This window comes from Zonotrichia leucophrys, chromosome 1, assembly GCF_028769735.1.
Source record: "Zonotrichia leucophrys gambelii isolate GWCS_2022_RI chromosome 1, RI_Zleu_2.0, whole genome shotgun sequence".
Lineage (NCBI taxonomy): Eukaryota > Metazoa > Chordata > Aves > Passeriformes > Passerellidae > Zonotrichia > Zonotrichia leucophrys.
Window position 1 is genome coordinate 89,386,517 of NC_088169.1, and position 27,919 is coordinate 89,414,435.

General features: G+C 39.4%; 1 protein-coding gene across 2 annotated transcripts in view; it reads right to left on the reverse strand.

Annotated features, from left to right (window-relative positions):
* The window catches only part of NME7 (NME/NM23 family member 7), an 88,844-nt gene that overhangs the window by 59,640 nt on the left and 1,285 nt on the right, over window positions 1-27,919 (reverse strand). The window contains exons 1-4 of one of the 2 annotated variants that reach the window (XM_064721704.1): window positions 12,105-12,160; window positions 11,775-11,882; window positions 8,299-8,465; window positions 3,077-3,187 (exon numbers count right to left, since the gene is read on the reverse strand). In XM_064721704.1, coding sequence (XP_064577774.1) covers window positions 3,077-3,187; window positions 8,299-8,465; window positions 11,775-11,882; window positions 12,105-12,122 — 404 coding nt within the window. In that variant the 5' untranslated portion in view covers window positions 12,123-12,160. Of the gene's footprint in view, window positions 1-3,076; window positions 3,188-8,298; window positions 8,466-11,774; window positions 11,883-12,104; window positions 12,161-27,919 lie in introns of those variants that run through there. The other variant, XM_064721713.1, reaches the window with a different exon arrangement.

Sequence of the window (27,919 nt, forward strand, 5' to 3'; positions counted from 1 at the left end):
AGGTCTCCCTGAAATAATATATAAGCATTTGTATCCCACAATAAAATCGGATTCTAATCACCAAGTTAGTCTCCCCATCTCTCTCTGTCACCAACAAGGGTCTCCTCACACAGCCAGGCAAATAAAGGCTACCAGGCATACCCAGCGTGTCTGCAGCACAGCTGTTACTCAGCCTTTCCTCAGGAACTGGAAGTAAAAAGATGTCCTTTTCAGACAGGGTGGCGGCCCTTCCCAAGCTCTGCATTCCCACAGCCACGGTCCTACCCGCACTGGGCTCAGCAACCCAGCCATAAGGTTTTGGGGACCGCTACAGTGCAGAGCTACCATCCATCCACCAATGGACATACAGCTTTGTGGCTTTTGACCCCACCAGCCCCTGCCACCAGCCAACCTATTCTCTTCTACTCTCGTCCCTGTCTTTTTCTCCAGCTGCTTCTCACGTTTTACTCTTGCTTACTGAACTGCCTTTTCTGCATGGCAACAGCTAGAAAAATCCATGAAGTTTTTCAGCTCTAAACCTGCTATTTTGAAGCTTCAGAAATCCTGTTGAGAACACAGGCTCCTTATTGGCTTGCTCCAAATTCTGGTGTGTGCCACTTTTTGAAGCTGGAATTTGTAGAGAAGGACAAGCTCCTCAAGAGGACTGACAAGTGAAAGAAAGAAAAATTGCTGACCTCTACTCTGGGTACAGAGTTCATAATAAAGCAGTGCTGTAGGGTGAGATTCCAAATTGGAAAGTTGTTTTTACCTGCAGCACAGTCTTCTAAATTTTTCTGGTCTCCATGAGTTTGCTCGTTTTCAGCACCTCTCTTTACTGACAGAAATTGCCTGCATATTTTTCAAATAACAGATTCCAAATGTGAAGAAAGGCATAATTCTGTCATCTGAAATTGAACTTTTGACGCCTCTCTCCCATTTGCAGTCCAGACTTAAACCAAATATTGCCAGAGGAAAGAAATAACATCAAGAAGAACATAAGAATAATTTAATTTTCTTAACATTTATCCATGTTTGAACAGTCACATTTTTCTCCAGCTTTTTTATCAAAATGACCTGAGTAATTCCTGGTTTATTGCTTTTAGTTCAGTATAAGTATGAGCCATTCAAAATCCAAAATATTTTTATCAACCATACAGTACATTTACTTTCCTTCCTTTTCAAACAAAGGCAGAAGCATGATGTAAAAATTATGCTAGACACCAGAACTCTTGCAATCTCATGCTTCAAGCCTACACTGGGCAAAAGGTTTGCCTACAATTCATTATTTCACAAGAAAACTTCTTCTGAAATTAATTCACCAAAGAATTTTGGAGAGGAAATATGAAAAGGGTATGTGAAGAGATTAAGTATGACCATTTCTGATTGCAAAGAAGTATTCAAGAGGTCTGTTTCTGAAACAAACTGAGCTCTACTATTCAGTTAACAATTCCCACTGAAATAAATATCAAAGTGCAGTTGTGTTGCATAACTTAGTTTCTTTTAAATTTTATTATTAGTTCTCTGTTTTCAAATAATGGAAAACAGTGTTCACCTATGTATAACAGACTGAACTGACACAGGATTAAAGGAAGAGACTGAAGAAGCAAGTGCCTGCCCACACTTCCATATCTTCACTACCACTTCTACAGAAGGCATGAATCTACTTAACAGTGATTGACAGACAACTGTTGTTAATAATCCCTTTAAAGAAAACAGCAGATGATGATGATGATGATGATGATGATGATGATGATTTGAACAAGCAAGCCTGCAGAAATATAAGGGTAGAAGACTTTGGCAAAGCCATAGTTCTATCATTTTAAAATGGCACAGCCCCAAGAAATTGAGTAGATGGTATGCAGAGAAACCACAAAATACTCAAGACACTATTTAAACACATTCAGTATCACAGCCCATTCTTGTGCTTATTAATAATTAATTTCAATTATACAAGACAACCAGAAATTTTTATTTTGCAGTAGGCAGTAAAAGTTCAAGTCTCCATTTCTTCCCTTCAGTGTGTCAACTCTAAAGCATGTGACTTGGCTCAACAGTTTGACTTCTCAGAGAGATGCTCGAACAAAGCACCACCCAAAACAACACTTCAGGATCAAATCTCTCATGTGGCAGGAGAGAGGAAGCAAACAAAAAGCTAGTTTGAAAGAACATTATGAATTGCAAAGGAACATTAGAACATGTTTGAACTCGTGAATTGGAGTTGTTGGGTGGAGGATCTGGAATCACTACCATCAGATATAGCAGCAGGTGTATCCAGAGGAGGAAGTCTTTTAGTGATTTTATCAGTATTTCAGAAAGCCAAAAAGGTTCTGAAGTGAAGGAAAAATTGTTGCTGACCTCTCACATAAATAATAAGAATACATGAAAATGGTATTATGTAAGATAGATAGCTTTTCTTTCAAAAGACATGTTGCATACGAATAGGTTTGGCAAAGCAGCAATGTAAAAATAATGCAGCAACTTTGGGAAAGTCTTCTGAGGTAAATTAATTATGTTCTTCTTTCCTCTGAAGCATGGAAAAAATTTCCTTTAAAATCTTGGGGCTCATTAAGAAGTGGAGAACAACGAAAGTTGAGGTATTAGGAAGATGCATGAGTAAAACCTGTCCAACCCTGCACCATCAGAAGATCACTTGCTTTGCCTAGGACTTCCAGCAAAAAATCTGAGAGCAAAAATTAAGACAACAGATTTACTGAGAGCAAGTAAACCAAATACTTTAAAGACAACATTATTACAAAGAACAATACCGCCTGTATGAGGAAGCCTGGAGGTGAGGACACAGACATGTCAGCAGTAAACACTGCTGGATTGCTAAAGCTTTGGTAGCCACCTTGGGTTCATACAGACATGACGTATTTCATCACCCATACTCATTTGCACAGCACTTTTTGATACTTAGTTTAAATCTCTAAATACTTTCAGAAACCTGCAGAACTGTGAAACTGATGAGTTTCATGAGTTACCTCTTTTACCCACTGGAATCAATCTGACAGATGGGACAACACAGAATAGCTTTAGAGAAAATTCTTAATTGCAAAAATATTTAGATACAATAGAGCTAACCTTAAGAATTCCTTACCTTGAAAGCAGCATCATTTTGGCCTTAGTTATTGTCAATCCAGCATTAATAATGATATCAAATAATTGTCCCATCTTACGCATTCCATCAGGTTTAATCAAAGCCAGTGTTCTGGGGAGGAAAAAAAATATATTAGAGAGATACAGTCAACACAACTTCCCTTAGAGCATTTGGTGTGCATGTTTGGTTCATATTCAGACAAAAAAACAGCACATCAAAGAGAAATTCTGTCACCGCCACATATTCACTGTCCCAGTGTCTCATCAATTTCCATTCTGTTCTTGAATGCCTGTGCAACACATTATTCTGATAAGAACAAGGTTTGCACATTTTAATTTCCTTGGCTTTCTAACCCAAGTCAGCTCACAATGTTCCACCAGCAGTTATTATTTACCAACTTCTCCCTTTGCTCTCAGAGCACACGATTTGACCACTTCTTCCTTAGATAACTGGTATCTCAACAGCTCCTCAGTCTGGGTCAGAACACAATTGAATTGTTAATCTCTCCCTCTGCTTGCTCAACTCCCTTTTCCCTAATGTTAATCATACACATAAAATTGAAGTTGTTAAAATTCCTGTTAAAAAATGTTAGTCGAACATGTGCCTCTTCCATAAAACTCAAAGTCTGAGTTTGATTGTTTTATTTATACTTTTAAAATACTTGAAGACCTCTGTGAGAAGAAGATCCTCTTGTGCTTGTTACAGTACAAAAACTTCATGGTATAGAATGTGCATGCCAAATAGATGACACTGTTAATAGACATAATAAAAGGATGGAAGAGGAGGTATTTAATCTCTTATACTGACTGACAGCTATATTCTGTATTCTAAGGGACATCAATCCAAAAATCTCTACACTCTCCCCCACATCTTTGTTTCCAAGTGCATCTTGTCTTCTAGGTAATTATCTTTTTACACTCTACATCCCCAGGGCCAGAACTATTTTAGTGAGCTTTGCACAGCGCCAAGAACACCATCAGCGCTAAACGTATTATTAATCAAAAATAACAAGCTCAAAAAGAAGGTCTGTAAAATTGCATTTTCTGTTTGCATTCATCTTGTGGTGAGTCAGCTTCAAATGTGCTCGGCTTACAAACCAACAGATTTATTCAACCCTGCATCTCAGAAACGCCACATCTCTGACAATCCTAGGGAGCAGTTTCCATCTTGTACACTGTTTCCAATAAAGAAGGCTCTCCAAGATAGAATTTTTTATTGCAGTACTTCCTTGAATGAAACACAAACAATTGCAAATTTCCTATTTTATATACCAGCATAGCATGGAAAGTAGCCCTTAGGTTAGCAGCAATATATTCCAGCCAGGGCAAATGTGCTGAGATTATAGGAGATGGATGAACTTCCAGTACATTTGCTCTGAACCTTAAGTGACCCCAGATCGACAGACGCTTTGGCAAGAGACAGACTATTTCACAGCAAATGTAGAGCAAGGGAGGTGTTAGGACCAGGAAATGTAACCAGGAAAATTTGAACATATGCGACATTTTATCTGCAACTAAGGGAGAGGCGTAGATGACCTTCAGAGCTCAGAAACAAACAGATTTCCTCAAGCACCACAAAGCTCCCATACACAGAGCACCTCAGGCTCAGACACATGGGGAAGTAGGATACAAAAGGACTGATGGACTAAGGCTGCAGCCAGAAACTGCATGGAAGCAGTCAACTAACACGGCGCTTCAGTCCAGGCTGCACAGGCTACAGTTGGTTTAACCCCATTTCAGAGAAGGAAAGGCGGACCTCTCAGGAAAGGCTGACCTCTCACCAACACTGAACACAGTTCGCCAGCATACTCCATGCAGCTTTAGAGCCTGTTTCCCTCTTTCCCAAGGATTTCACAGCTCCACCTCATTTTGTGATACTATTTATCATATCACATGGTGTACCACGTGAATCGAGGCCCATGAGGAGAAGCAGCTGCATGTTTGATCAATGAGAACCACACAATGCATGACCTGCATGCTGGCACAAGAGGTTCTCTACACTCTCATTTCCCACAAACAATAAGGATCAAACCTCTGGAATGGGATTCCCCAGCACCATTTGCATTTCCTCAAGGAACTCTTTTTTGAATTTATGTTATTACACAGGTTGTCTGAGACAAACTGGTAATGCTAGAAATAAATTGTCCCTTACTTTTCTAATTTCAAGGGTTTTTAGTAATAGTGCAATTCCTACAAATTTGCAAAGAAATATTGCATTATGAAGCAATTTACCTAGAAGAGGTAATGCAAACTGCAATAAGCAACCCTTGTAATGTCTTTTGTCTGACACTGATATTTAAATTGTAGCATTTCGGTGTGAACTTTTCAGAAGTAAGCAGGATACAAAAAGCAGATGCTAAGGCCTGTTTCTGAGATTGGATTTTGGTTCATGTGCCCTATTTTTAGTTTTAATTAGGAATACATTTGATGGGGTTGGCATGATGCAGTCTGCAGTGTGCAGTCTGCGGATTTGAAAACTGCTTAGTGTCGAGAAGCCAAGGAGAAAGAAGGAAAATTAAGCTCACATTGCTTACATTTTCAGAGGGACTGTGTGACAGTACCACAACGAGTACTGAAACAACAGCAAATAAGAACTGATCAAAGGAACAATGCACAAAGCATGCTGTGACTATGCTTTTGAGACCTACTTACTTCTAATAATAGCACTGCTGCACGTACAGTAGCTTATGTCTTGAAGGGGAAGAATTGCTGATTATGTCAAGGACTAGAAGCATAAGAATAACATATCCCATTCAAAACAGAACACAAATATTTCTGCATGACAAACAAGTTTTCTAACATCATTTTCAATACCAGTGATACTGACTCCAAGTAATGCCTACTCAGGCAGGACACACTGGTCAGACAAATGTTTACCTCAGGTTACAACCACCCAGGATCACAAGGCTACAGAAACAGAAAGCCCTGTCCCATGCCAGTGATTCCTTATGTGGCACACTGTAAGTAAGCACATGCTGACCTAACCATTTCAGTCACTGTTTGTGATGGTTTTCTTATGATACACTGGGAGGGGAACAGAAATGCAGAACATTTAAATACAACAATATTGAAAAACTGACCCAAGACTTAAGAAAAGTAGAGACAGAAACTGAAATAAAACTGTCTTAATAATTCTAGCTTAATTCTAGAAAGTGCCTGTGTAAATCTAGCCTTCTTCTACACATCTGTTTTGTATCTCATGTACCCATGGTCCCATTCACTTGTTTTGCTGACAAAAGTAAAGGTCCCTAACTCAAAACATTCAAGATTTTTTAGATATTCACTCCACAGTCTCCCTCAAAAGCCTCTGCTGAGCCTGTCTTAGGACACATTGAGTGACCAAAGAATGTATTGCTAAAGTCAAACTGATCTGCCAGTAGTCTTGTACAGCACAACAGCAAAAAAAAAAAAAAAAAATTCTGCTTCATACAGCAACCTTCAAATTATTAATATAATTCCAATTGCAGATTATTTTGGGAATTATCATGCATGGCATAAATTTTGTTACATCTAATAACTGCTATAAAACCTGCTAGGAACAGGCCAAAAAGACAACTCACAGGCAACTCTTTTGCCCAAGGAAACTCTTTTAATATGACCCTGTTTACTCAGTGAAAGCTTCTGTGAAGACACTGAATTTTGAGGATCCTTTGCCTGAGTAAGGTACCTTTCACTATGTTCCTTTGGGCTATTCTGAATGTGTAACACCACATGAATATCTATGTTATCTTTCAGCCAACATTCTTAAAATGTTTTCCAAACAGCTGACGTGTCATAAATGCCTTTTCCTCCTTTTGTAGAGCAGTACAAAAATTTGCCTCCTCCTAAGACCAACACAATTAAAATGTTGCCATGTAGACTGCAACATCTCCTACTAAAGAAAACATCATTTTATCATTAGTTGCCTTTTCCTGGTGCAACTGCAGGAGCACTGCAAGAGCACCAGGCATTATGTTAGTTTAGGCAGAGTAGGAAATACACAACTTTACACTGATATAAAGATTTACCAAATCTTTACAATCTACTCAAAGCTGCACTGAGGAACAGAAAGAGTAGCCACATGTACAGAATCCATCCCCTTGTGTTCTCTACCTCCTTTGCTGCTCTTTCACCATGCCCAACCCCAGCTTAGAGAAGTACCAGAACTCCTGAAAAAATATTATGGCATGTATTTTCACAGCGATTTTTTTTTTGTGCAGTTAAGACAAAGATGTGTGTTAAAACATGCAGTTCTTCCTCTGTCTGGTTATGTACAACTCTCCAAAAAGAGTTTAAAACAAGTCCATTTATTAGGAGGGAGCAAGAGAGCAAGTGATTAAGGCTCAGTGAATACCATACCTAAGAAAATGTTCCGTGTTCTTTTCAAAAAGGCCAGAGGAAATTATAAAAGTGTACTAATTTGCAAATTCAGAGATTACCTGCACTGCCATTAAACCATATCTAAATTGCTTAAAATTAACCTTAGTGTTCTCGTATTCTTAGTCCTCATATGTGCTCTCAGATGGCGTCTTAAAATCTTTTCCAAAGCAAGTCTTTAAATCAAAAATATATTATGTCTTATCTTCATCCATGATAAACAAACTTCATCTTAAGAAACAAAACCAAACTTCATCTTAACAAACAAATCTATAATTTTTACTGACATTCTCACACTGTACTTTCTGTCCTCATGCATACAGAGCTTAAGAGAAGCTGAAAATAATTCTCAGAAAAAATCTCCACAGTGAGGAAAAACAACAGAGAATGGGAGCAGTCCTCTAGTACTCTCATTTATCACTTCTAAGAGAGAGTAGATCAGACTGGTGAGGCACTAGGCTTCTGCACAGATCCCAGAGAGACAGCTGCAACTTTCATGAGGTCCAGGCCATTCAAGCCCAACACACATCAGTTACCACATCAATTCTGCCCCAGGAGAATCCACAAATCCCAAGAACCCTACTGGTGCCTGCCCGGGCTGAGTAACAAAGCTGAATAGGACACATTTTCCTCCTCCCCCTCTTCTCTCCCAAGATACCTAGAGAAGCCAGCAGCTGACACCATAGAGAAGCTGGCCTTGCAAGTACCACTTTGCTTCTATGCAGCCAGAAGAAAATCAGATCCCTTCAAACTGCATACAAACATGCAGCCATCTCCTCTTCTGCCCACATTAGTACAGAAACCTCATTTCTAGCAAACATCTACTTCAAAACCCCAAGCACAAGATTCCAAGATCTCCCTTCTCACCTCTCTTTGCGGCTCCCAAGCTTGCGAGATGTGTACAGATTGCCATAGTCCACTATGGTGAGGTGCCGGGAGAACACCGTGACTTTGCTGCCCACATAGAGATCCTCAAGGTGCAAGCTCTCGTACTTGGTGCGCCTCAGGAACGTGCGACGGTTCTTCACATCATGCTGCAGCAAAAACAAGATTAAAATCTACCTAAGCAAGAGATTTAGTTGTGGGCAAACTCAGCTTAATCTTTACTCTACTGTCAGAAATTTCCTTAGTACTATGGGATTGAATCTGATCACTTAATCAATTTAATTCCAAGCCCTTTGAACTTGCAAGTGTACCAAGAAAGCTTAGAAGACTAAACAACAGTTACAAATTCATTGCATTTAAAGAGTCTCAGGCTAAGAGCTCTCTTTGAAATTTTTTTGGCTTGTAATTTGCTTGTTCTAATTCAGGCTGTGATAAAAGGTTCAGGTGCCTGGTGAATGCTTCTGTCCAGCCTCACTAAGAGTTCCCCCAGCACATCCGTACTGTTTCACAGCCCAGTGGCTTGCACCAGAATGAGCAGGATACACACTGGCAGGCCTCCTCTTCAGGGCATCATTCCAGTGATATTATGCTCAATTTGACTGCGTAAGACTCGGTATTAGGGATGGAGAGATGATTGCAACACTTGGCTGAGATGTTCTTACTGCCTAGAGCTGCAAGCTCAAAAGCCTGTCAGGATAATTCAGCTTTATGTATCATCACTCCAAGCAAGAAGCCAGACATTATTGTGTACTTTTCTGGGTGGGCTGGCAAAGCACAGAAGTCAACCTGCTGAACAGTTTCTTCACTGCAAGTAGATATTACAGATGCCTTCCAATTCCTGGGGAAGTGGAAGCCTATGAAAGGAAGAGCTTTGTCCTCCTCAGGCCAAACTTCCCCTTCTGTCTCAACCTGCAGCTGCTGTCCTCCACTGCAATGGTGTATCCACTAGAATAGCATTAAAAGAAAGAACATCATTCCTACAAATTTGGGAGGGGAAAAAATATTTAAAAGCAAAATTCCATGTTCTGAAAAGTGTGAATACAGTCGTGTTAGAAGGCTAAAAGAATTGTAATTGTTTTCAGGATAGCCAAAACTTTGCAGATTAAAGAATTGCAAATTATTTTGATACTGCCTTCTGCTGAGGCATGATTGTAAGGAAGAATCCTTTCCTCCTGATATGTCCTTAGCCCCTCATACATGCCCCTACTAAGTGTTCACTATTCAAGTGCAATAGGGAATGAAATGACAACATGGTAAAAAAAAAATCAAAGAAACCAACTTGAATTTGGCTACTTGTTTCACCAGGACTTTGCCAAGAAGCCTATTAGCCTGCCTCAACCATAAGCAAATTCTTCAATATCTTGACCAAAAATCTGAGTATTTGCTTGGTTATTTCACTAATGGTTGCTAGAAAGGCACCCCGAGGTGCTTTTTTCTTCTCAAAAAGAAAAGGGGATCTACCTGTGTTAAAGGATTCCTCTTTAGAGTGGACTTTTGAATATGTTTAAAAGATCTTTTTATAAACTAAATTATTCCACTCCTGCCCATGTACATGTAGAAGTAAATTACCCAAAACAAAATAGTTCTCTGATAAGAATCTGTCCTTTTGAAAGATTTCTTCTCTCTTTTCAAGAAATCTTTTGTAGGAAGAAACATTATTAAGGCTTTAAGAATTCCTCACAAGAGTTGTTATCTGTGGAAGACTTGGAGAATGGGGCCTCTCTGTCAAGAGATGCAGTTTGACTGAGAGAACTGCTTGCTGTCCTTTGACAAAAATCTATGCTATCTTCATACAGCTGCAAAGCAAGCTAGAAACTTCTCTCATTATTCACAACGGCATTCTACTTCACAAACAAGACAGGAAGGACAGAAAGAAAAGTTAAGCTCAGGACTTCATATAACACAAGCCTTCAAGAGCTCTGCTGCACCTGCAGAAGAGGTGTGTGACAAGGGAGAGCTGTTGTCAGGGATGGAGAGGAAGGGGATGAAACATCCTCCTCATACGTGGGGGAAAGCTGGTTAATTACCATCACCTCCTTTCTCTCAGATATGTTAGAGGTAAGACCAGGTTGTCATCTCCACAGGAAAGAACTAGAAGATGCAGAAGAATAAGGCAGTAAAAATGAAAAAAAAAAAAAATCAACAAGTTCTGCAGAAATAAAAAATAAACAATCCAGAACATAATTCTAAAAGTAATATTTGTCCACAAACTCATCCCCAAAAGTGATTTTGAGATATTCTTTCTCTAAGGGTGTTCACATTTTTGTTCTTCTAATTCCTGTGCTGTTGCAATGCAGTCTGTGGCTGCATACACACCACAATACTTTAACCTAAGAGCACACCAACAAAACACAAAAGTCTGCCAAAACACAGGTACTGCATTAAGAAGCCCAAGAACACCTTGGAAGCTCTTGGTTTTGAGACGTGTAGGTGAAATGAACACTTATTTTGCCAGCCTACACATGGTTTTGTAGGAAGATTATTATAGTTCCTGACTGATCAGCTAAACTGTCTCTGGGAAATAAAAATTAGAAACCTCACATTTTGAAAACTGCACATACAGACATCATACAACGAACTAACTTAGTAATCAGTGCAAAGTGCATCTTCTCACACAACTGGGTATTATTGCTTCAGTTTGGGTAAGAAAAAGTCAATTCCTCTAGATTTCTTATTCCGCAGTTGACTTTTATAGCAGGAAAGTTAAAATTTGATCATGAAATTACTAAGTGTGAATATCCAAATCCAGGCTATTCTTAGACTCTTCACTAAGAAATGGAATGGACTAATCCATGCCACTTAAATCATTCCTAAAAGGAAGCGCGAAACATTGGTTGGCACGAGGATTATCTTTACAGTACATATTATATTTTTATATACGTGCCTGCTACTGCAAAATGCTGGTTTTCACTGCTCTCAATAAGCAATGGGATTGGTTGTATGAACGACAAATCAGAAAGGTCTGTGCAAGCACCACTGATGAAAAAATTTGGACCTCGCTGTCTGAAATGTCCTACCTCTCATTAAACCAAATTTACCATTTCCTCTACTTTGGTAAGAATCTCTTACACTTTACTGTTCAGAGACTTCTGGAATTCCTGCTGAAGCTTAGTCTCCTGTTTGGAATTAGCGTCAGCTTACTCTTCTGAAGCAGTAGGCCAGAGTTGCTGAGTTTCAATTCTGAAACCCAAGTAGAGATTGAATATAAACAGATTTGTGAAAATAATCTCTCCACACCAAAGCAAGCTTTAAGAAAGAAAAAAAAAATCATAAATATGAAAGCTATTCCACACGCTTTACTTGCTTTTCTTTTCATTTTAGAAACTGAGCAAGATATATTTTAAATTCAATTTTCTTACCTGGAAAATTATTAGGTATAGGCAGTGACTTGCCATTTTATGAACTATTTAATTGGATATTACATTTATGACAACAGATTTTTTTTCTTACATCCTTACCATTTCAATTGATGAGTCTTTTGGATAATACAGAAGTTCATAACGCCGAAAGAGTGAAGCATTTGGGTCATACCATTCAGCAATGAAAGCATATCTCTCATCTTGACTCTGGAAGAAAAAAAGGGCAAAACTGGCTATTACAGAAAGCATACATAGTCTATACGTAAAAATACATAAATAAAAAAAAATCACTTGTAAATGGACTTGCACACTCTGCATATTATCTCCTGTCTACCACAGCTGGTGACATCTTTTCATTTGTTAGCTATCATCTTTTAAATAGGATGAAACTTGGATCATGGCAGTTTTCCAGACAATCTCATAACTTACCCAGATTTCACCAGTCATGGAGCATGGACTACGGCTGAAGTTGTTGTCAGACTTCTCAACTTAGTCAAAGTATTTGATTTACTTTCTTTCCTTAAAAAAGATGTGTTCACCTACAATTATATTACAGACTTTTAACACATCTTCTATACATCCTACAAGGAAACACTTTCCTCTTCCTTAACAGTCATACCTAAATTTCTCTTAATGATGAGATAAAAGTATTCAAGTTAAGGACAGCATTAGTTTGATTCACTACTTAACTTCCTGAAATTTGCATAAAGCATAAATAGCCCAACCTCATTTACAACTCATTTTCTGCCCCTAAGGAGTGCAGATGAGGAAAATGGATTGCAGTAATTCCAGAAGTGTAACTACATGAGTAGCTTCTCTCCATGCCTCATCCTCAGAGGATAACAGCCCCCAGCAAAGCAAGAACAAAGGCAAGGCACAGCACACGGATGTGCAATTCTCATTCCTCTTAGTGGCACATGTTTGTTAGTTATTGATGCAGTATCAGTTATTTGATATCTAGAATAGTTAGATGGAGATCTAAATTTTTAACTCCCACATCTCCTCTAAATCTGACTGCTACTTGTAAGGGCAAGCATGGTCTCATCACAGACTTCCACACTTTACACATATCTGTACTCTTCTTATACATTTTAAATATTGAGGAACCCCTGGGAGTTTAACTTTAAAGCTATGTGGGCCTCTTCCATACTTCAGATTTTAGAGAAGGGCTGCATCTCAGTTTTTACAAAGATCACTTAATAAGCAAAAAGACAGTTCCTGTAAGCTTCCATGACTATTCTTAAACACCAGCAGGAAAAGAATGATAATTTTCCTGCATCTTCAGCTTACCACTGACTTAGGACTAAACACTTTTGCAGGCCAAAATGCTAAGACAAGCAGTAGCAGGGAAGAATCAGATAATGAAGAACAAATTCAGAATTTTATAATGCGATGAATACTAGTAGCTCTTAGCACCATGGGCAAATGCACCACCTTTCTGTCAGCTCTTATGGTACTCCCTGCACTGCAAACACAGTATGACTGTACTGCAGAAACACTTATGCCACGAGGGCAGCACAGTGCCCTGTGAAGGATGCAAAGTTTCCATTTCTCTCTGTAGAAGGCTGTGCAGCACTGGAAACCATATTAGCATCAGCTACTCCAACCTCTGTATTATCTGTACAGCACACACTGCAGCCTTTGACAAGAGTTAAGCTCATCTTTTACGTGCAGCATCCAGCATGAAAACTCCCTAGTGACTTAGTCTGGTTTGTGGCCCTTGCTTGAGCTGGATGTGTTTGCATCATTACTGCCACTGCCATCATTCTGGAGAAATGCAAATCAGAACACACTCTGTCTTATGGCAAAACTCACTCCTGATTTTTCTATACAGGCAATAAGGAGTAATTAGGGTTGGCAGACTGATTTCAACTTCAATCTCACACTACTGGACAACAAGATATTGATCAATTGATTTGGCTGACCATCACCTTGTCAAGAATGGATTTTATAGAGAAGCAGATCTCAGCCAAAGAGCTTGTCTAAAGAGAAACAGTCCACTTCCATAGAACCATGGAATGGTCTTGTCGTAGTTGAGATGGAGACAATACAAAGCAACACACTCCATTTTCAGAATGCTTCAAACCTGTTTTTATTATAGCATGCATACTTTTTATACATTCTTACAAAACTTGTAAGTTTACACTTTACTCATTGTCACGAAAGACAAACAAAGTGCTTATTGGAACCGGCAGTTTGGCAGTTGCAGGTTTCTCTTAATTTATCCTTTTTTCTTTACTGGTTTCTATGTCAATGACCTTGGTAGAAAATTCTTTCAGTAGTAGACATGTATCCTCCTATTAAACTTCTCTCTGGCTCACAGAAGTCACTGCAAAACCTCTTCCACATGGTCTGGCTTGGAAGGGAGCTTAAAAATCACCCAGTTGCAACCCTCCTGCCGCAGCAGGGGCACCTTTCACTACACCAGATTGCTCAAAGCCCCATCCAACGCTGAACACTCCCAGTGATGGGGCATTTCTCAAGTACTACCTCCAGAAAATGACTACTGAATGGATGAAATAAAATAGATGCACCACTTTAATCAGTGCCTCTTCATAACATGAAGACATATAATTGCATTACTACATGCTACTTTTTCATGCTATAACATTGCTTTCAACTATATTTTCCAGGTAGCAGTTGCCACAGAAGCTACTGATTTTCATTTAAGTAAAACTTCCAACATTTGTAAATTACTTGTCTCAGGGAAGTAATGTATTTATGTGAACAATCAAAGAAAGCACCATCAGATTTTTTAACTTAGTCACCAGTATCAATCATCAGCACCTTCATGTTTACAGTGAGAAACTGCATTGTGTGCCTCATGTGGTGACAAATGGCCTCTTTTTTTTTTTAACACAACATTGGATTTAAGAATCTGACTTTCATTAAGAATCTGAAATCTATTTTATAAGACTTTATTCAATGTCTGAGCTATTCATATTTCTTATTCAGCAAGCCCTGCTGGCCACTGAATAGCAGAAATCACCATTCTGTATTATCTTCTTTTGGCATTGTAAGCAAAAGCAAGGTAATAAATGCTATTTAGACTCAAGAAAAACTGCAGAGCTAATCCCCAAATACCCAGAAAATGCTATCAGTAAGAAGGACAGCTTGAATCCATAACTGTTATGCATCCAGAAAATACGGAGACCTAGTATTTTTCTAAAATGACCAAAATAAAGCCTCTAAAGCTTCTCCTAAGCCATAACTAGAATTTTCTCTGCTGTATGGACATAGAATTATTACAATAAAACAGTATCAGAAAAAAGTTCAAAGCTTATGGGAGACATTCTAACAGGAAACATTATATTTGTGAACATGTCAATTGCTTTAGAGGCAGACACTTTACAGCGTCTGAAGAAATTCAACACTGAAAGCAAACTGAAGACCCTGTCAAATAAGTACCTAAAATACAGGTACCTAAAATCAGGTAGGACTCTGATCTTACTATGCAGATTTGTGCAAGTAGTCTTAAAACAGATAAAAGACAATATGGAATACAGTCATGATATTGTGAGCTTATTTTGGGAAGCCCTTGCCAGGCTTTGCTGTCAAAGTGCCACTCCAAGTCATCAAAAATGCCAAACAATTTCAAAATGTAAGTTTTTAAAAGTGAGTACATATTAGGTTTTTAAATGAGAACAGAAACTTTTATTTACTTATTTAATGAAGTAGGATTTTGAAGGCAAAAACCAAACACAAAAAACTGTCCACTTTCCATCACATACTGTGACAATTGCAAAAAATGTTTAAGCCTTCATAAACCTGATATTCTAATTTCTGAACACTGATTTTCAATCAGTACACCACTCAATCAACAGAACTGGTATGGCAAACAATGTTCCTACATACCCGTTCACTAGTGTGTCCTGACTGCAAACTGGGAAGGAGTCCCAAGGATCAGGAAGTACTGTGGGAGGCAAGCTAAGTTTCATTGTTAGCTTCTGTCCATCCTTCTAACAAAGGAAACTCAGAGAAAATAACTCTCCAAGGAAGAGTGATTAGAGAACAGTGGTGACCTGCCAGGGGGTAACACGTTCAATGCACCACACTGCTTCAGACCGAGAATGAGTCCTGAAAGGGGAATATTTCACAGCTCTTGACCAGGGATCAGTTCATTCCCCCAGGAAATGGGACAGGCATCTTAGCCACCACTGAAATCACATTCCTTTGAACAGCTCAAGAAATAACAAATCAAGTGAATCTATAAGTACATTATAACTCAGAAAATTCTTGCTTCAAAGAATTAATTTCCATTCATTTCTGTACCATTCCCTCATTAAAATCACACATAGTCTCTGCTCTCATGACTATGCAATTAAACAAGTAATAACTAATGGGGGAGAAATATATTTTCACAAATGCTCGCATTAGTGGAATAATTGCTACCATTAAAAAGCCCAGCAGTGATTATGCACTTTACATTTACATACTGATACTTCCAGAACAGCTATCTTGAGCTCAGGATTTACATCTCCTTTCCACAGTAAACTCTAGAACTGAGATCAGCAATGTCAAGAGTTCACCTACTGTGATGATGGAAAGGTTTTTTCCTCTTCCTTATGTAAGTTGCCCAGGACAATATTTAAATACATTTAAATACATTTGGGTTTTGCTATCTTTTGCTTTTTATTTATATTGGCATGTGTGAATATGCAATAGGATGGCTCTATGGACATGAAACATTTACTGAAGTACAGCTGAAATAAAAATCCTAAATTTTGTACTTACTTCTGAAAGTGATGGGGGAAGCAGTCCTTCTCAGCCAGCATGGGACTAAGTTCTAGAACCTAAATCCAAGCATCCATGAAAGAACTGTGCTCCCAGAAAACTCTGCATAGGGAAACTGTGTTTGGAACCGAACTGCCAAGGACATTATAAACCAAGAAGCAGAATTCCTAACAAGCTTTACAGGACACAATATCTTGTCCTGTAAACCTTCTAGACCTCCAAAAGAAGCAGAATTCCTAACAAGTTGGACAGGACACAATATCTTGTCCTGTAAACCCTCTAGGACACAATATCTTGTCCTGTAAACCTTCTAGGCTTCTGTCCACAGGAAAACAAAAGCAGATCTTCCAAAGGTTTTCATGAGAAGCAACAGTGGTAAAAGAGCAGCTCAAGGACTAAGGAATTCCCATGGAAAGGTGGAGAAACTTTACCCCTCTGGTTTGTCCTATGAAGAACACAGACCTGGATTTGGTTTTCCAAATACTTCACTTGACAGCCACACTACTGTACTATTCTGGAGTGACTACTTCTCTCCTCCTCCTCTGATTTTGACTAGAAATTTCATACTAGAGTTTTTCTTACAATCGAGAACACAGGGAATCAGGAGCTGATTTTTTTTCAGCTCAAGAGAACTTCACATGAAACAGTACCAAAGTATTTCTCAAAATCAGAAAGCCCTGAGGTATCTAGAAAGTGCACCTTTACATGCCATTAGCAATCTGGTTTCTATGAGGTTACACAGGCTGTCAGGAACTTCAGCATACATGACATTATCTGACACAGGCTCAGGGCCCATTGCTCACACACTACAGCTTCAGGAGTCATGCAGAGTATTGCTACATTTTAAGTGTGCACCTTTGTTGTCTGCTGCTCCTTCGATTTTTCTCAGTGACTCTGAAATCAGATCAAAGAGAAAAAGAATCAAAGTATTTGAATCACCTCCTAATGAAGCAATAAAAAGACTGCACAAACCTCGGTAAAAGCTGAATCCAATCCATCCTGATATTGTTCTATATTGATATTGTGTTCTATATTTTGTAAAACTCTGCTGTCACAGGGAAAACCTCCAGTAAAGGTTTTTTCATAGAAACAGACCAAGCTGTTTCTATGAAAATCACTGGGAACTGGATGGATCAGCAGACAGGAACTATTCTCACACCAAACAGAAAACAGGGTAACACTCCTCACACACTGGTTAAGACTATCTTTTAACCTAATTAGATTTTTTTTGGTCTGGTGGTCTGAATCTGTGAGAAATACCAAATGCGTATTTCTCCTAATACACCAAAAAAGCTTTCTGGAAAGGCTGCTCTGAAGCTGCCTAAAATTCTTAAAATAAACAATTTTAAGGAAAAATTTTTTCACAACCTGTTCCTCCTTCAAACCAGGTTGGTGAACTCTCAAAAATACTTTGGAAAAGCAAGAGTATCTTTATAAAAAATAAGACGGTTTCAAAGCATAAGAATACTAGTTATTATAAAACATTTCATGTGAAGATATCTTGAAGCTCATTGACTCCAACATCCAGTAGTCTGCTTATGCATGAACATGTACATACCTTATGTTTTTAGGAAGAAGACTTAAAAAATCACAAAAGTATTACAGCTTGGCAACCAAAAGAAAAGCTGAAATGGCCAGTGAAGAGGTATCTTGATCTTTCCTCTTTATAGTTTCTACAAAAAACCCATCAACTATCACCATTTGTGCTGGGTGCATTCGTTTGACAGAAGTTGGCCTTCACAGGGGTGAACTGTGGGACCAGACCAACTGCTTTCACCAAGAACATTATTTTCAGAATTAGGCCCAGAAACTGTTGTTATAAACATATAATCAACTTCCAAAGTCCAGAAGATATTGCTATAAATGTACGATCAACCTCTACCAGGTATCTAAGTCCTGTTATGAAGAATTTGAAACTGTTCCTCAAAGCCCATAAATCTCCAACCACTGCTCTCCCAGAGCAATTCCCACTTCAGATTTAATGCTACCTCCTAGGCAAGAGGGCTTCAGGGCAAATGGAAAGCAGTGACTGACAAACTCCTGTTCTGAGGAGCAAGAGCCAAGAACTTCAGCCAGAGGCAGCCACTGACAGTGTTATACTCCCCCCGCAGGCCAGAGACAGAAGCACAATCGCAGCAGCACCTGCTTTGTCCAGAGCCCCAGAAATACTCTGATTGCTTTAAATGCTTTAAATAGCCTTCCTGCTCTCCCATTTCAACATCTGGAAAGTCCTGCTTTATTTTCAGCTGAATGCTTTTAGGTGCAGGCCCTGCACGATGCCAAACTTCCCACATGGCCCCGAGTGGTCGCAGATTCAGACCACCAGACCCAAAAAAAATCTAACTTTAATTAGGTTAAAAGACAGTCTTAACCAGTGTGTTAGGAGTGCTACTTTTTGATGGAAGGGTGACAACACTTTGCAGACATAAAGCTGAAAAATAAAATTCAATAACACTTAAAACAATTGAAATTTCTAAAAAAATCTCTTTAAAAAGTCAAGTACTTCTGCAAGCATGAGAAATAATAAGGCCTGGTTCTCTATATTCATGTTTCTCATCCCCGACTGTTGTGACCAGAGCCTCTCTTCAGCTCAGGTGTTTAATAAAGGCCCATACCTGCCTGGATTCTCTGTTGTCTAACTACAGTCGAGCTCACAGTGAAGTCTAACATTCTGCAGGGCAGAAAGTGCTCTGATTTTCAGCATTTTAGTGCACCTTAAATACAAAAATGAATTCTCATCAGTGCATACTTATTAAGCTATGTTATTAAAGCCATCTTCTGCCTTCACAGTTTATGTAATACAGGATATTTTCCAGGCAAAACTTAAATCCACAACACTGTGTAGATAGAGCACTCAATTAGCTCTGTCTCTTAAAACTCATTTTCCTCCTCCTCTTCTATTCATGTTTCTGACACACAAGTCGGAATAATTTTTAGAACTCCAATTTTGCAGCCCCCTCACTGCTGTTGCACCTCCCACTACTTTCTCAACAGGCTCTTCTTTAGTGAAAAAGTGAAATCAAAAGATCACTTTTCAAAAGGAAAAACATCTGGCAACTGCAATTTCCATGACAATGTCTTGACTACAGACAATTCTCAACCTAAGCCGTGTACTCAAAGGCGCACTGATGAATTTTATAAGCGCATCTCTTTCTATCCTCTCCTTGTAGAAAGCAAAGCCTACCCAGTGAAAATTTCACTCTACAATTGCATGTCATACTTGAATACTTATTTACAGGATTCATGTTATTTTTCTAATTATTGAAAAGAGTTTCTCTAAAACACATCAAGGATGCCATACTGCTCCTCACTGCTCTGTCCAGACAGGTTTAGCTTTAGAAGACCTTTAGAAGCTACATCTCGTCTTTAGCAGAACTTGTGGCCATTTATTGCACATTTATAAAGCTGCAGATGATAGGATCACATATTATTGCACTCGTAATTACATGATGACAGGTAATTCCTCTCAAAGCAATCAGTAGTGCTCAGCACGTCTGCCTCCACCAACTCCAGCAGAGCCTGACAGTGATTTAAGCAAAAGCAGAGCTGTTCCCTGACTCAGAGCACGATTTGCAATGCAGGTCATCCCACATAATCACATCTGAGCACAAAGTTTAGGTGCTTTGCACTTAATCAGCCAGTAGTGGCAGAACTCATTCTGCCAGGGTCAGCCGCTGAATGCTCTGTGTCCACCTTCCCACGGCGAGATTAACGCCGCCACATGATGCCAGAAGTGAAACACTGAGCTACCTGCGCACACCCCATTACAAGATCCATCCAACATTGGACTTCGAGCAAAAACATTTCTAAAAGGCTCAAAATTTGGCCAAACATTAAAGCTGATGTCAATACTCAAAGGTAGTTTCCTTTCACAGAAAACCATTCCTCTGCCAAACCTTTAGCTTTCAATTTCCAGTATTTTTAGAACTAAAGCTTTCCAAAGGAACACTGATTTTTTTGTTGTTTTGTTTTGGTGTTTTTTTGTGTGTAGTTTAATAAGATTCTGAAGCACTTTTCAGATTTACTCCCCACATATTCTTATTCAGGTATTCCATTAAATTTTCAACCTCTTGTAGAATTAATCTGGAAATCTTTACACAGAATGGTTAAAACTGGAGAAAGCTACAAGCAGCTGGGAACTAGAAGCACCTACAAATCCTAAACTAAAGCTGTTAACAGCACTTCAAAGCATTATAATGCCTACAGCATCTTCAGATTATCTCAGCTCATAATAATCTTCTGAAAAGCTTTTCTAACAAGAACTAGTTGGTTGCCTTGGAATCACAGCTAAGGGAGAGCAGGTCCTTCAGCCAGCCAATATCACGAGCAATTAGCACCCAGGAGTCTGTGGGAATGCTCTGAAAACCACACACACTGCATCCACCTGGAACAGTCAGAGCTTGCCACGGTCTAGTAGCAATTTATGGTCCTATGAAGCTGATAACTGTGCTGACACGTTTCTCATTCACTGCTGTGGGCAGTAACAGCTAGTGTGTTGTCTGCACTACTGATTAACTAATGCTGGATTTACTTTTTCTCAGATTGTGTCAAATTCTAAGGTAGTTGGACTAAATCCAGATTTCAGCCCACAGATGTCACGGTCATAATTTATTCTGAAGTCAGACTAATGACAAGTTACATGCAAACAGAAGTTCTCATGATAAAAGCTGTTCAGCAATTTCCCACTAGTAAAGCAAGAAATCAAAATCTTCTGTGGGTGACTGTAATCATATTCCCAAACTCTGCCAATCCTAACAGACTTTTTTTACAGGTTCACTTGATGAATATTTGTTCTACAATTTACAGATTCTTTCTCTCCCAAAGCATAGGACTTTTGTTATCAGATTTGCACAACTGAACTATGTTATTCCCCTGAGATGCAAACATCTCTGCTGGATGAAGACAGTGACTGAGATTCCAATCCCATACATAGTTGAATAAGATTGCTTAGTTCCACCTACTCAACTGCCCCCTGCATTAGTGCATTTGATGTTCAGGACCTTTTGAAAAAGGAGGCTATTTTCCCCACTTTTGTAAAATGGGAATAATCATCACCATCACTCCTTTCATTGAACCATAACAAGATTTAATAGCTAAAATATTTGTACTATTTAGCCCCATTCATTTTGACAAAGCACAGCAGAGGCAGGTGAGTCAGTTCATCCTGATTTCCTCCCTCCACAGACCCTTCACTGGAGCACAGGAACCAGGCATCTGTGGAAGAAGTCAGAAAGGGAAAATGCCGCCCAGCCCACTGCCTCTGCAGCTGCCTCCAGGAAACACTGCTAGTCCAGAATGTCAGCAGCTGCAAGGACTGGATCCAGACCACAGTTCTTCTGCTCCGTCCCAGTGATTTGGGAGTCTTCCGACTCAAAAGCTCTCAGTTCAAAGAGCGTACTGTAAAAGAGACCACGGGACAGGGCGAGGACAGCATTGCTCCTATGTAACTAGAAAACATAGAGCACGGTACAGTCCCTACAGTGGGAGAAAGAAAACAAGGAAAGGCTAAAAATAGGAGGAGTATTAAATTTAGTGAGGGATCACAGTTAAATGGGCAAGAACAGGTACACAGGCTCAAGCATGCCTACCCACCTCTCTCCACTTCCCATATGTAGCCCTCTCTTATACGTAGCTCTCCTTCCAAGTGTGTTGGAGTATTTTGCAGGAAAAGTGCGATTTTTAAAAAAAGATAATTAAGGTAGTTACAATCATGGAGGATCCCATGCAAACAAAGATCATGCAACAGGCTCTCAGAAACACATCTCGGGAGAGCACCTCTTTCCAAAGACATGAGCACCCTCTGGTGCCCAAGGACAGGTTGAGCACCTTATTTAAACCTCAAGAATTCACTTCTGAAATGATCAGTTAGAAGCCATTGCTATCTCTTCCCAGTACACCTAGAGCTTAAAAACTAGTAACCTCACAAGAGGAGGTAGAAATGGCTAAATGATAAAGCACAGATCCCAACAGCCAGGGTGATGAAGTCCTTTCACACAGGAAAACTGAGGCACATGGGCAGGTGGCCTTCCTCAATGCCTGGCCTTCCTCAAGGCCCACCCTCCCAATGCCAATCCCACACCCTCCCAAAATTCTCAATACCACAGTTCTTAAGTGAGTATCAGAGCTGCCCACTCCAGAACAACTCATAAAGGCACCTCACAGAATTTATCTCATAACGCTAATAGGCACAGAATGTGAGAAAAAAGACCCAAACTTCTACCTCTTGTATGTGCTCATCTGATCTGAGATACGCTCATTATAGATGAAAATACTTGCTAAGCTGTCATTCTTAGTATTAAACTGTGACAGCGTGCTCCAAAGCCCTGCCATACATAATTTACTCCCCTTATGCTGTTTTTTCTTTCCATTTTCCTGACTGGGAGAGAACTGTGGGGTTCCACCCACACAACACTACTGAGTGACCTTGGTGTCTTGCTCAGGCACCAGAGCCTCTGGTTTTCATCTGGTTAAGGACACAAGGGAACACAAAATAGTTTGGATGCATTAGGGAAAGCACAGTGCTCACTGTCAGGAAATTGTACTTTTGGTGATTATTTCTTGCAGCTACAATTATAGTTAAAAGTCAGTGTTTATGGAAAAGCCCTCTTCAGACTTAGAGCAATAGATAATATTATTACCTACAACCATTGATTCTCACTAGCCACTTCATGACTAACAGAGTATCCCACCCAGATATACTAGATCACCATAGGATTCTAGAAACTGACACTAAAATGGGCAACTGAACAGCCAAAACCACTTTTTGGAGGGTCACTACTCCTTTGGCTCAAAGGAAACAGACACTATCAAACCTAAAAGGCTCAGTTCTTAGTGCTTAGCCTCTGGCCACCAAGGCATTCATGGTCTGAAGAACAGGACACGTGAGGAGGCTGGGAGAACTGAGCCCACTCAGATTAGAGAAGGCTGAGCGTGACCTTACTGCTGTCTGCAACTGCCCAAGTGAAATACACCAACAAGATGGATCTAGACTTTTCCTGAAGGTGCACAGTGAGAGCAAAAAAAGCAAAGGACACATATGGAAACACAGAATATTCCAGTCATACACGAGAAAAAAAAAGAATTACCAAGTGGGTGGTCAAGCACGGGCATTGGATGCCCAGATGTGTGCAATCTCCATCTTGGGAGATGTTCAGGACTTGCCAGGACACAGCCTGGAACAGCCTGGTCTGGTTAGACCTGTTTTGAGCAGGTCTGAGGTCCCTTCCATCCTAAATGATGATTCTATGGTTGTAATTATAGCTCGGTGTCTCTTTGCCCAAAGGTAATGCTCATCCTTCCAAGCTGCTCCTGATCTAACACAGACTAGCTGGGTTCCTGTATTAAGAACAATTTAGATGTACTTTCAAAAAGTGCTGAGCTCTGATGGTTAACTGTAAATTTTACCCACATCTGCCTGGAACATCTCTATAAATAACTACTGCCTCTGTCACAAAATTCTATTATTTTTTACTGCTAACTGAAAGTTTGTACTTTTCTTTATTCCTGGCACTGGTTCACTGAGTAATTCCTGAACTTCTTGAGTTTCTAGCAATATATAAACTTTTAAAAAACCCAACATACCATTAGGACCGACATGTCAGTTATTAAGATCTGTACCCACAACCCAAAGGATCTGGACAGACAACTCTGGGTGACAAAGGGAGATCAGTATCATAAGACAATGTTAGGTAACTTTGACTATCACAATGTCACCTGTTTGAGCCAGCCCATCAGAAGATCCATCAATTAATCTAAAATTACATTTGGAGAGGTGGTAATTTCTGCAAACCAAAGCCAAGACTTGGCTACAGTAAGAGGTTATTTATCACATGGATTCTAAACCTCTCAACTTTGTATTTGTAGGGTGGTATTTTATAAAGCACATAATGTCATAAAGATGTCAACATCAAACCCAGAGTGAGTTCTTGGAACAAAGGAAAGTTATGGGGGTTTTCAAACAGTTTTGACAGTTTTCAAACTTGCTTGACAGAGTGCCAAAGACTTGGTTATTTTATCAGCTACATCTTATGCAATGCACACAGCCTACGTGCTGAAGAAGCAAATTTCCACTGTTTGCAATCACCATTCAAGACAAAACCATGACACTCTCCTGATGCTCACAGGAAATAAGAAGTTAGAGGCTACCTGATAGCATTTTGCTTATTTTCTCCTTACACTGCATACAATTTTTTTTCCCTGTGATGAAATACTGCAAACAAGAGTTGGACATTACGTACAGAGAATTGTCTTTGTGGTTGGTTCTGCCTTGCAAATTTTCAACGGACAGGATCAGGCCACTGTGCAGCTGAGGAAAATTCAATGTAATCACCAGCTGTCACTCGAGTGAAACTGAGTTTTGTTTGAAGACCAAAGAAGCAAAATTTCTTAAGCATTAGGAAAGTGTCTTTTGCAGAGATATTGCACATTTCCTGGAAGAGTTTAAAATGCCTTTTTTTTTTTTTAATAGCAGCTGTTTTGCAACAGGAAGTGAGCAATTTGAAAATTACAAAAAGTCATTTTATAAACTTGCATTTGTTCAGGAAAGTCTATTAGCAGGGAAGAGTTTAGTCTGTTTATATGAGCAGTTCTGAATGACAGATCTTCATCAAAATTATTCCATTTTACCAGATCATCCAGTATGGTTGAGATCACTGGGTCCCAAGAGAAACTCCTGTAAACCAACACAGCCCCATGAGCTGTTCTGCCTTTACAAAGTCTTCGGCTGAAAATCTGAACATGCCATGAGAACCCAGGCCTCACTATTGTCAAGTTCTATAAATTCCTGATTCATTTTCTAAGACCCATTTCTAAAAAAAGAAGTATTTTCCAGTGATGAACCAAAGCACTTTAAAAAAATTCTCATTTTTCTTCCCTGTCTTGTCTAAAGGGTGATGATTTCCATGTTGATGTTCTCCAAGCTGTGGATTTTACTAATGAACTGATGATAATAATAATTACAGCAAACATATAACACACAAGGTGTCAAATTTTCTGTTGAAGTGGGCTGAACTTCTCATCCCTTGATATACATAAGTCTTTTGTCAAAATTACAAGACTGCAAGCCCTGGAAACCAGGAAAGTAAATTTCATATATATTTTCCCTTAACTTTGCAAAAAGAACTAAGGTAGTTGGACACTTAAATTCCACTAATTCTGTCCTTCTACATCCATAAGGTCAAAACCAGAAATTAGTCAAGTCACCTGGCTTTTATGTGCCTTGATGTCTTTATGCACAAGAAGGAAATAATTTGTCTGTCCTGTTGTTCAAAGAGTCTTTACAATGCAGAATGCAGCTGTCAGAATGCAGGGGACAATAACTGTTCCAAAGGGCGGAAGAAAAGGAAATCCTCTAAATTGCGCCTAGGTGCAGAATTTCCACTGCAATCAGGCTCTGGATCTCCAGCGAACAGAGCTCATTGTTCTCTGGAAAATGCTGAACTTCCATATCTGAAACACTTTCAAGTGTCAGAGTGCACCAAACTCATGAATCAAGAGAAACTAAGGTTGTTAAGATCATGGACAAATACATCTCTGTATGTGACTGTATGAAAGGTACCATCACAGAACAGCAGAGCACTCCAGCAGCCAAGAGGGAGAGCACATGTTGGGTGGAGAAAAGCAGGTTTCCCTCTGGGAATTTACTGCTCCCTGTCCACAGCAGCCAGGTCTCACACAATTAGAAACCAGACACCAGAATGCACCAGAACTGATCTGAAATGCAGCCATTTGATGACAAGGAAAGCTGGTCTCCACTGATTAGCAGGCTGTAAAGCCAAAGTGCTGTTTGACTAATAACTGCAGGATATTTCAGAACATTTGTCCCTTTCCCTCAGCTTCTGCCACAACAGCAGTATGCCTGCCCAGTTTTACAATGCACACAACCACTTCCAGAGCACCGCTTGCACGTGAGTGGAGTACAGGGGGTGACACAAATACAGTCCAAACTGATTCCACTAAAAGTTACTACCTTGTTCTTTCTGTGGCCATGAGATGACTTGTAAAAGATTTTATCTGAGTAGGCATATATGTTAAAACTTACTGAAGTTACATGATTAAGTGGAAGCAACATAGTACTAAAGGTTGGTCAAGCTTCCTAACCCAAAATCCATTACTTTCAGAATCTAATTAAAATGCTGAGGCTAAAGTCCAGCTTATAGGTCAGTATTAGAATCCACCAGAAGACATCTTTTATATTCTGACTTTGCTCCTGAGAAAAGATGTTCTGAACAGCTTTAAGATGGGTCAGGTGCATAAAGTCATGGCATCCCACAGTCACATAACTCAGCCCTTTCCCAGGATCCTGTGTCCACATGAGCAGCACTCATTCCCAAACATCTGTTCTCCCATCACCTCCCAGCTGCCAAATTATTCTTAATGCATTTTAGGGAACTGCCACAATGCAGGGTATATGAGTGGAAAAATTAGTGGGTTTTTAATTATGAAAGAGACCAACAGGACTCTGTAACACTTCAAAGCCAGAGAAGAAAGGTCCCACACTTCAAGGGCACAGGAGAAGGGCAAGAGAGGCAGTGTTTGGGGAGATAATGAAACCAGTTATTACATAGCTGGTTATTGAACATCTAAGACAACAATAACATAAAAATTTGTCAAGAACAAATCTTTTCCTGACACAGTGAGCAAGGGAGAAGCCACAGTTGTGACAAAAAGGCAACTGATAAGGCTTTTAATCTGACACCTGAGAATCTGATAAGCTGAATAAGGCATTGTGGCCTAAACTAAAGAGCAGTTACATCTATCATATGAAGATGTAATTAGGAATACTTCCCGGGCCAACTGGGAGTCAGATGGTGCTCCACAATGATCTGCCATGCACCTGTTTTATTGCAGATCTTTCTTACTACTCTGAAAATGAAACTGAGAAAGCACACTTCCAGAATCTGGGCTGACAACTAAGGTGTGGGAAAGATTGCAAGCATCTTAGAAGTAGAAATCAGCATGATAATATGAAAATTCTATAGAAACAAATGCAAAGTATTACAATAAAAATTCAAATATGAGGGGAGAAATTGGCCAGATCACAGGAAATCTGATATATTTTAGGTTGTAGTGAGAGTGCAAAACAGTTCAGGAAAAAAACAAATATGTTAACTTTGACAATATGAAGATGTGAGACACAAGAAACAAATATTTTGCTCTGTTCAGCAGCAGTGGAACACAATGTAGCTGGGAAGAAACCTGAAGGTTAAACACCACATTCAGAGAAAACTGCAGGCAGAGTGGAAAATGACTACATTTTAAAACCACAGTTACCAGAAGAAAACTATTAAGAGAACAGAATTTGTTTACAGAAGAAAAATGTGAAATTAGGAAAGGGCAAAATTAAAATCTTCAAGTACTTCTACAAATAAAAGACAAAATGGAATATCTTTAACCACAAAGAACAGAACAAATAATCACTGGTATAATTTCCAGCACAGAATATAACAGGAAAAAACTCAGCAACCTATAAAAATCATCATGCAATGAAATTATGACAATTGATCACGTAG